At 39.0% G+C, this 10193-nt stretch overlaps 2 protein-coding genes across 4 annotated transcripts; both read left to right on the top strand.

The window, feature by feature from the left end:
* Positions 1-2391: 2391 nt before the first annotated feature.
* On the top strand, positions 2392-5312 carry ppme1 (protein phosphatase methylesterase 1). Of its 3 annotated transcripts, XM_072446410.1 has the most exons (14): positions 2396-2655; positions 3076-3169; positions 3251-3343; positions 3417-3474; positions 3548-3599; positions 3675-3829; positions 3895-3985; positions 4058-4123; positions 4200-4326; positions 4401-4530; positions 4606-4650; positions 4721-4785; positions 4891-4958; positions 5098-5312. In XM_072446410.1, the coding sequence occupies exons 1-14, from the start codon at positions 2567-2569 to the stop codon at positions 5099-5101; spliced, it is 1137 nt and encodes a 378-aa protein (XP_072302511.1). In that variant the 5' UTR covers positions 2396-2566; the 3' UTR covers positions 5102-5312. The 3 variants fall into 3 exon arrangements, with proteins under 3 accessions (XP_072302512.1, XP_072302511.1, XP_072302513.1); XM_072446412.1 differs by lacking the exons at positions 4891-4958; positions 5098-5312 and having other exon boundaries at positions 3076-3167; positions 3249-3343; positions 4721-4812; XM_072446411.1 differs by lacking the exons at positions 4891-4958; positions 5098-5312 and having other exon boundaries at positions 2392-2655; positions 3076-3167; positions 3249-3343; positions 4606-4770.
* A 3088-nt stretch (positions 5313-8400) lies between these two features.
* On the top strand, positions 8401-9327 carry LOC140360467 (odorant receptor 131-2-like). The gene has a single exon (XM_072445670.1). It carries the CDS (start codon positions 8401-8403, stop codon positions 9313-9315), a length of 915 nt encoding a protein of 304 aa, XP_072301771.1. The 3' UTR covers positions 9316-9327.
* The last annotated feature ends 866 nt before the right edge of the window (positions 9328-10193 follow it).

A 10193-nucleotide genomic window follows, 5' to 3' on the forward strand; every position in this document is an offset into this window, starting at 1 on the left:
CATCTACATTGCTAGTACCAGTACCCTACAAAAACACACCCGCCAACAGGAACCTCCCGCTTTGTCCAACCCCAGAGAGCAATAAAGTTACGAAACATCGGACCAAAGGAACAGCCATGTTTTTAGCCAATCCTTACCATGCACAAGTGGGTGGATGCAACAGCCATCTGCATCCAATCATTGAAGCATGTGTTCTAATTCACAGGGAGAACATTGACCGTGTTAAGAGTGTGGCGACGTATTTGTAGGGGAGGTGTGAGGCAGAGGCTTATGTGAATCTCAAACATTGCCACAGGATACGTCTGGTCACGTGGATGAAAACTATCTCACAAACATAAATTAACACTTCTTTCAGAAATATTCTGTTGAATCAAATATTTTACAATATATTGCACTTGCACTGTGCGTCTCATGTAATCTCATGAATACTCATCCCAAGAATGCAGTCAGAATGTCCTTTGTGCGAGCCGTAAACAACTGGCACCCCTGGTCTGAACCAGTTTGAGTGACCTGACTGAGCAGACAGCTTGTGAAAATGAAACTGAGCAGGCATTTTCCATCACTGCTGTGTCCTCTGCTCTTTAAATACCTCGAAACCTTCGTCACTGCTGTGAACAAGATAAGTCACATTACTCCACAAATAAATGCCAATAGGCTACTATAAATACATCTACTGTTACATCAGTCAGAGGTTACTGGGGCACGATCTGTATGTCCATATGCCCATCCATCCCTGCAGCATAGACCAGCATGGCAAGACCAGCACAATATACCAGTAAGACCAGCATATGTTGTGTTTTGGTGCTGGTCTTGCTGGTAGATCAGCATGGTCAACCAGCGTAGACCAGCATAGACCTGCATAGACCAGCATAGACCAGCGTAGACCAGAAAGCATTCTGTGCTGGTCTATGCATGTATTAGCACAGGAAGTATTTCATTGTTGCTTGATTTGTAATTCGATAGGAAGCAATATGTCGAGTTTACAAGAAAGACTAATTTTGAAAAAGAAACTGAACAATGCACTTCCCTCCTCGGGTAGTGGGGAGGTCCTCAGCTGTGGTTCCACTACCCTAGCCTCCTCAACCCTTCCAGTGCAAGGAGTTAGGGTGCCCTCTGCCCACCCCATTCCACCCACCATGTTACCCTTCAATGTCCTGTTTTTTTAATGTGTATAAAATTATTCTGTATTTTACTATGACTTCTCATTCAAGCACTAAGTGCGTTAGACAAATTTGTCTTGAAGGGACAATAGATTTTAACTTAACTTAATAAAAATGCTTTAAAGAACTCTCTGTAACTTTTTGGTGGATGGTCCCAACTTATTGTCTCCATGGAAATGTTACTTCTTTGCCTGTGATGTTCCACATTATGACATTAAATCTATATTTTATTTATTTATTATATATGCTGAAAAATACCTACAAAACTTCCTAGGCGCGTTCGGGAGTGAGACCTGCGCAGATCCGGTCGGTGTCGATCATGGGTGGAGTTTCTGGTTCAAGCCTATTGGTCTGCACGAGGCTGCTGGGCGTTTTATCTACGCCCTCATTGGACACTTCAACTCTCCTCGATCATCCAGACCCGATATTAGAATAGATCCATGATCCAGACCCGATATTAGAATAGATCCATGATCCAGACCCGATATTAGAATAGATCCATGATCCAGACCCGATATTAGAATAGATCCATGATCCAGACCCGATATTAGAATAGATCCATGTGTTGTCCTTCCACAGATCTGACTGTAACTTTGCCTGGTAGCGCCACCTGCTTTTCTCCATGGAGATTGTCAAGTTTAATGCGTTACTGTGGAAAATTCTAAGCAATGCAATACCATCTCCACGGAGACAAACATCTAGCAGACCCTCCACCAGAAAAGTGACATAGAGAAAAACTGTTTATAATTAATGAAAGAACAAAGTACTCCATCTGCACTGTTCTAAGCATGAAACCTCCAGCAGAACAGGTATAATCTATATCATAAGGATAAGCATCTGTGTGGTGAGAAAGTGGTGAGACTAAAACACTTATTTTACTAAATGTACTTCCTATAAACACGGAGGTTTCCTCACAACAAGGACATTTACATCGTACGCAAAAGTCTTCTATCGTGAAAAGGGAATATTCCAAACTAAACGTGCGTGTTAAGAACCATTTATTTTTCTTTTTGTTGTTGATGTTAATTATTTCATTGCACTTGACCATGGTTGTTTGAGCTTTTTTTGTTTCCTTTTCTATGGACATCTACTAAAGAGAATAGAGAATATATTGTTTTAATCCACTGCTGCCATCTTGTGGATGTTTATGTCATGTTTTGACGCGTGTGCGTGTTGTTTTACCCGCTAGGTGGCAGTGTAGCACGAAACCCGCAGAACATTACAGGTGCAAAAGAAGTCAACCGCTAGCTGTTAGCCACATTAGCTTCTCCGGCTCAGGCTCGGTTTCAGGTTCAATCTGGATGCGTTGCTAGTCGTGGCGCAGGTGTCGAACCCCAATCTTATGCTGCGAAAGAGGAGGAGGTCCACGTTAAACACCGACTGACAGCGGCCCCAGAGGCACCAGTATGGAGAGGCATCTGCATTTAAATCTGTTACCCTCCAGACCCCCGATGCCCGGTGGTCCTCAGTCCGGCGGCTCCAAAATGAAAATGGGGTGAGTTTGAAACCTAATCGGGTTTGTCTGGACTGGCCGCAGCAATTAGAAATGGCACCGCGCATTTGTGCTTGGCGTCTTCTTCGGATAGTGAAGCCGCTGGTGTTAAAGCTTAAAACAAAATGTGGCAAAGAGTCGTGAGTTCCGTAGTTTGCCAATGTAATGGGGATAACTCATTGCAGTAGTCCGATTATAAACACCTGCACTTTACCATTATTTAAAACACTCTTCAAGGAAACTACCAATGGTCTTATACAGTTAATTTATTTCCACAGCTTCTGTTTAACCAAACAAACTATAAGTGGCTATTGATTTGTGTTCAACTGTATAATTGGATGTGCTACAGTACATGTAGTGTTATGTTTTCTGTGCATTTTGGTTTAACACTTTTAATCATTTAGTTTTCATTTGTTTCACCAGACCTGGTCGAAAGAGAGATTTCACCCCACTTTCCTGGAGCCAGTACTTTGAAACTATGGAGGATGTTGAAGTGGAAAATGAGAATGGCAAAGATATATCCTTGAATGTTAATGTTTCCGTATAAGAATGAAGTTAGACTGATGAATGACTCACTTTTGCCTTGACTTCCTTGAACATTTTCAGGATTTACTGCAGCGGTGCTCATGGTCCAGTGCTGTTACTGCTTCATGGAGGAGGGCACTCGGCTCTTTCTTGGGCAGTTTTCACTGTAAGAGTGGACAACATGCAACTTACTTTTGAAAGTGCTTCTTAAAAGAATTAATGAATGGCATATTTTGCAGGCTGTTATTTGCAGCAGGATCGACTGCAGGGTGGTGGCCATGGACCTGAGAGCTCATGGTAAAGCAGTATGTTGTATGTTTTTAAATTAACATCAAATAAATAATTTCACATTCTTTGCTTGGCGTTGTAGGTGACTCCAAAGTAAAAGATCCTGATGATCTTTCGGCTGACACAATGGCCAAGTAAGAGTGGTGTGTGTGCTTTTGTTTTAGTTATCTACCAAACATTGATGCATTCTGTTTCTGCTCTTTAAAAAGGGACGTTGGTAAAGTGGTTGAGTCACTTTATGGTGATAATCCACCTCCCATTATGATCATTGGACATAGTATGGGAGGAGCTATTGCAGTACACACTGCATCAGCCAATCATATACCTTCACTGATTGGCCTGTGCGTTATTGATGTTGTAGAAGGTAAGTGCCGTGTAAAGTATTTTTTGCAACAGCATCAAATATGAAATAAACATGTGTACACACAGGCACAGCCATGGATGCTTTAAACAGCATGCAGAATTTTCTTAGAAGTCGTCCAAAGACATTTAAATCTCTTGAAAATGCAATTGAATGGAGGTAAATCTTATTATTATTCTGTGAGTTGCATATCTTTAAATACATTTTATATGTTCATACTTTTATTTTCAGTGTCAAAAGTGGACAAATTCGAAATTTTGAATCTGCTCGTGTGTCAATGGGTGGTCAGGTCAAAAAGTAAGTAAGTCAATATTGTTATAATGAGCAGGCTCTGTCAAAATAACGTTTTGTCAAAAAAATGACTTGTTTTTAGATGTGAAGAAACCAGCAGCAGTCCAGGCGTGTCACGAAGCATCGGGGAAGGTATTATTGAAGAGGATGAAGAGGCAGAAGCAGCTGAAGAATCGAGTAAGAAAAGGATGAAGGAAGATGACCCTGAAGTGAGCATTTGTTTGACTTTTAAGTTGATATTTGTTCTGGAGGAAGCAGCTGTTTTATTAACCTTTTCCACAAGGTAAAGAAGGAAAGTGTGTTCACCTGGCGTGTGGACTTGTCAAAGACAGAGAAATACTGGGAGGGCTGGTTCAGAGGTCTCTCCGCTCTGTTTCTCACCTGCTCTGTGCCAAAACTGCTACTGCTTGCGGGTTAGTCCTGTCTCATTTCATTCATACAAGGCCTTTATAAACTGCATTCATTTTACCCCTTCCTTTCTCTCACAGGTGTAGACAGACTTGATAAAGACCTTACCATTGGACAGATGCAAGGTGGGTCCTTTACTCCGCGTGTTAACAAAAAAGCATCACAATATGAACTGCATTTCTATTCCATCCACAGGAAAGTTTCAGATGCAGGTCCTGCCTCAATGTGGCCATGCTGTGCATGAGGACGCACCTGAAAAAGTACTACATTAAAATGAGGATTTTCTGTTGTCATAACCCTGGCCTGGGAAGAGTGGGAAAAACTGCAAAGTTGAATGAACATGTTTTTTGTGTATTTTTTCACAGGTAGCAGATGCTTTAGCAACATTTATGGTTCGGCACAAATTCACTGAGTTTAAAGAAGGATTTCTTTGGTAAGTATCAAACATATCATTTCAAATTATGTTTGTGGTTCTCCTTATTTTCTAGTTTTGGTGTTAGTTTGTATTAAGTAATTGTTTTGTCATAAGTATATGTTTTAACTTGTAAAGCTTGTGTTTACCTTTTTTACAGCTAATTTATAATTTCCTGTGTGACAACAGAACTACACAAGAAATCTCTCAACGCCTCATCACGATCACAATCCTGCAATATAGCAACAATTGACTAAATTTATTATTATTATAATTATTATATTTGTGTAGATACTTTGCCTTCCAGGTTCGCCTTATTTGTATTTAAAATCACGGATTTGTTGTAGTTTTCTTTATTCTGTTTTTTTTTATTTTTTTTATCACTTATGTCTTCAGAAAATGTTTCAGTTGTTTTTTAGTGACCTTTTGTGTACATCGCTTTGATTTAAAAGAGTAATTAAAGATGCAGCCAAATGTAAGCCATCCGTCATTGTATATTTGGTATATTAATAAATTACATTGGCCATTTTAATTGTTTCAACTTTTAATGAACTTTACACACTCAATTAAAGCACACTTTTGTATAGTAAAGGTATATATGGTCTACAGGTATAGTAAATAGCCATTGAATGAAAATGTGAACTATCATGGATACGGCAAGGTCGGGGCGCCCGGTGGAAATTCCTCTTCATGAAAGTGAAACACATGAATGAACACTGACTGCAGTTTGTTCTGCACCAGTGTCTCAGCCTCGAGGGCACTAAGCAATTTGGCTCATCAAAAAGAAGAGCCAATTCAATACAAGCAGCCACATAGTTGTGCCACTGAAGTCCAGTGTTATCTGTCTGAACAATGAGATGACACACTACAGCTGCTTCAAGTTATTCCAGGCTCTTGAGTTTGGGGTTTTCTTTTTTCAACCAGGAACTGTAGTTACAGTGTTGTCTCTCATAATTGTCTCTCAGTAGATGGATGATGTAAACGTAAACAAGCGAAATGAAGCAGTAGGTCTGAATTATTAATCCGCTTTAATGACCTCTCAGAAGATTAAATTCCCTGGTGCTATTTAACAAACAATTATGACATCAGATGTTCAGAAGCGTCACAAGGCGTGTTCTTTTTGGCTTTGATTGTGCTTATTTGTTCTTAAACATATGTATGACGAACGTTTATTACAGTGCCTGAGTGTGACTTGCCAAAGCAGAAGAGAAAAGTTTATTAGAGGTCTACTATTCATGTGCAATTACTGTCATACTCACAAGCAATTAAGGCCATATTCATGTGCATATAACTGATGTAAATAAGAGCGTTTACTTACCATTAGTATTATTTAGTCTTATGCTAGCTATTTTTACTTTATTATTTATATACTTTATTTTTATTTTTTTCCTCCATTCCCTATTAAGATATGTGAGGAGTTTTGTTAATAAGAGTTTTTTGTTTTGTTTATAAGAGTTCTTCTATTGAGAGTGTTTTTTTTTAAACTTCCTATAATCTGTCCTTTCCCCCTGTATCTACTGCGTTGTAACACCGAAATTTCCCCATGTGTGAACAATAAAGGATTATCTTATCTTATCTATGGCTCAGGGGATAAATGCAGCTCAGACCAGGGGCCAAATCAGGGCCTCCAAGTGGTCCACAACCGATCTTCAAAAAAAAAAAAAAAAAAATTAGTTTAGACTTGGTTTGGTCTTGGTTACGTCTTCATTTAATTTAGCTTGAGCTGTTTTTTTGTTTTGAGAATAAAACAACAAAAACAAGGTGGTGGCATCCAAAGAAAAGAAGGGTTAAAGCACATTAAGAACAAAATTAAAGTCCATTGTTCATCAAATTTGTTCATATTCATATGTGATTTTTTTTTACCTTGTGCATATGTCAGTTAGGATGTCAGTCTAGTCCTTAATCGTCTGAGCAGTTTGTGTCATCCATTTTGTGTGTTCCAAAGATATCCGTCCATTATGTCCATGGTTTGAAGCCCAAATACATTGCTCCAAAATTGAGTAAGATGGTGGTGTTAATTTCTGTTAATTTTTGTGCAAGAGGATAGTCCCAAAACACCTGGCAACCACAGTTTCTCCAACAGTGAATACCTTGTGAAAAATGAGAACATTTTCCCAACAGAATTCCCTCCAAACATGGGACTTTGTGGTCTTCCATTGTGAAGTACATACATCTTCCCACTCGTCTGTCCAAAGAAAATGACCCTTAGCTTTAGGCCTGTTTTGATTCTGGATTAGTCCTGGCTCAGACCTGGTTGGTGTTAGTCTAGTCCTAGTTTAATTCTGGTTCAGTTCATGGGCAAATTTTGTAAAGCAATGTTGGTAAAGTATTTTGTTTATTTGATTCATCACAAAAATCACAAAATCAAATCTATCTGTAATTGTTTTTATTGTATTAACTTATAAATAAATTAATTATAATTTATTGAAAACAGTGTTGGGGATATTTTGTGCGACCCAAAACTACAGTAGCCTGGTACATGTTGTGCACCTCCAACCCAGAGGCCTTGGAGCTCTGAAAAATCTGATTTCCTTTGGTTTGGTTTATTCCATGGGGCTACTAGAGGCAGCAAGGCCTGAAATCATGTAACCTTGTTGTTCGGGTTAGGGTTAGGGCAATACTTGGAATAAACCCTGTGAAACAGCATTACTGAATGGACATTTATTAACCACACACACCCGTGGAGTGTCAAAGTGATTTATTTTTAAATCTCTAAAGAACCGGACCTTTATTAAGGCTTGGATCATTTATTTCCGGTCTGTATCATAATACAATGTGATGGTATTGAGGTTATAATGGTAGAACGGCCTACATTTACAATCGAAAGTAGCCTTCTGTTTGTGAACGTTTGGGGCAGTTCAGCAGGAGGCCAATATTGGGCCAAGGCAGGGCTATTCAATTTTATTTTTGCTTCAAAAAGTTAAACACAAACAATGGAAAACTGCACAAAATACTAAAATAGAAAAAAAATATAAATTACAAAACATTTTTTTTTTTTTCAAATGGACAATAAAACTGCCATAAAATGTAAATTAAGATTAATGTAAACTATTAAGAATGTTTGTTCTATGAGTTTATTGGAGCCGTAGTTCTCAACCCTTTTCAGTCGTGACCTTCAAAATAACCCCCGACAGTAAATGTTACCCACCCCCAATTAGCCTCAGGTCTAATGTTTGATTTTTTTCCAATCAGAAGGAAGACTCTTGATTGGTTACCTTCCTCCAAACCCATAGACACTGTTACTTAAGGTTACTTAAGGTGAAGCTGCTGCAGGTGGGTTTCAGATTTCTGAAGCACTTGCTCATTTTAACATTTTGAACCACGTGTAGCCTGCATAAGATCATAGTTAAGTAAAGACGTTTTGTGCGTGTTTTCCATGTTCATGCAACTTCCCTTTATGGTATCTGTGTGTAACCTGTACATAACTTGTTCTTTTCTTAGATTTCACCTTGATGAGTCAGCAATGAATGACACTGCAGAGGTGGTGCTGCCCAGACTGACTCCTGCCCGAGCCTTGCTGTCCATGCTGCCATGCTTCCTCTTCCTTTATGTCAATGCTGTTATGTTTTTCGCTCTGCTGAGAAAACCTCTGTTTCTTGAGTCCTCCCGATATATCCTTTTTGGACATTTACTCTTTACTGACTCCTTGCAGCTACTGATGTCAATGCTACTCTATGTTTTTGCTGTTACCATGACCAAAATGTCTTGTTATGTATGCATCATTTTCACTTTAATTGCAAATGTTACTGTTAAAATGTCTCCCCTTAATTTGGCTGTGATGTCTCTGGAAAGATATGTTGCCATTTGTTTTCCTCTAAGATATGTAGTTATTGCTACTACAAGAACAACTGGAGTTGCCATAGCTGTTATGTGGTCTATGGCTTCCTTTGACTCTTTCACACAGCTCTTTTTGTTTATTCGCTTTACAAATACCAGCTTCACCACTCACTGCACCAAGCAAGCTCTCTTTAAACTGGAAATCTACATGACTTTAAACAGATCGTTCACTCTTATGTACTTTGTATTAGTCAGTATGATCATCATATACTCATACATTGCTATAATGGTGATTGTCAAAACATCAGCAGCCAATGTCAGTCATGCTGACAAAGCCCACACAACGGTCCTATTGCATCTATTACAGTTGTGTCTCTGTCTCACTTCCACTTTATTTAACATGGTCAATTCAAGTGGGTTGTGGAACATAGACACAGCTACAGCGATACACGTTCAGTATGCACTTTTCTTAGGCCTGATAGTCTTTCCCAAATGTCTGAGTCCTCTTCTGTACGGACTCAAGGATAACAATTTCAGAAATGTTTTTAAAGACTGTTTTACTTTTGGGTTGAGGGCAAAAATCAAACCATTTCCCAAATGATAATGAAGAATTTGTGTTTTATTCTGACAAATATTTTTAGAACAAGTTTTATAATGGTTACACGATTCGATGTTTTGGTGGAGTCAATGTGTACAAGCAGAAGATTGTTTTTTAATGCTGTTTGCTTGATTTTGGGTGGTTTTCAGTCATTTTATAAATATTTATCAATCCACATTGGTCTACTCATTAAAAATTACATATTTTGCACAGTTACGGGTGGTGTTCTGGTACGTTTTTTGTGTTTTTGTTAAGAAGAATGACAGAACATTTTATTTAATATGATGTTTATTCCATGTACTATGCTGTGCGAGTCTTCCTATAACCAGCAGATGTCACCTTTGTCTTACTTTATGCCCCTGCCCCCTCTGTGATGGACACCTGAAGATCTCTGTGGGAAACTCAGCCCCTCTATATCATTTTATTCCCCTTTCACTTTAAGTAAAATTCCTCACAGCCCAAATGGTGACCCATTTAAGTTAAAGTATGGCTCAGTTATTGAGCGTAAACAATCTGGGAGGTTCTGAATGAAAGGGGTGCCTGGCTGGGTAGGAGATTGGACTAATTTAAGTGATCTTTACTTGTCCACGGTCCTGGAGCCCTCTCAGCGCCCCTCTGCCTTTGCTAAAGAGCACTCGACGGGCTGAAAAACATTCCTGAGACACAGAGTACCTGGTGACAGAAACAGGCTCTAGACATGAAGCGCAGAGGTCTTATCAGGGATACAAAGCTCACATCCATCCACATTCTGTGACATTTAAGTCAGGGATTTGGTTCAGTCAGACTCAACCAGACTAAAACTAAAACGTAACCAAGTGTGAACTAAGTGATTCCTGGAAGTGCTTAACAATATAATAATATATGATGGTGTTCCTTCATCA

The sequence above is a fragment of the Eucyclogobius newberryi genome, unplaced genomic scaffold, assembly GCF_026437365.1.
Source record: "Eucyclogobius newberryi isolate DKJ021-1_F unplaced genomic scaffold, fEucNew1.0.hap1 SCAF_15, whole genome shotgun sequence".
Classification (NCBI taxonomy): Eukaryota; Metazoa; Chordata; class Actinopteri; order Gobiiformes; family Gobiidae; genus Eucyclogobius; species Eucyclogobius newberryi.

Excerpts from the sequence above, each read along its gene's own strand:
- ppme1 (XM_072446410.1), top strand. The coding sequence starts at position 2,567 with ATGGAGAGGCATCTGCATTTAAATCTGTTACCCTCCAGACCCCCGATG. Across the intron at positions 3,475-3,547 it reads CATGGACCTGAGAGCTCATG|GTGACTCCAAAGTAAAAGAT; the intron begins GTAAAGCAGTAT and ends TTGGCGTTGTAG. Across the intron at positions 4,124-4,199 it reads ATGGGTGGTCAGGTCAAAAA|ATGTGAAGAAACCAGCAGCA; the intron begins GTAAGTAAGTCA and ends ACTTGTTTTTAG.
- LOC140360467 (XM_072445670.1), top strand. The coding sequence starts at position 8,401 with ATGAATGACACTGCAGAGGTGGTGCTGCCCAGACTGACTCCTGCCCGA.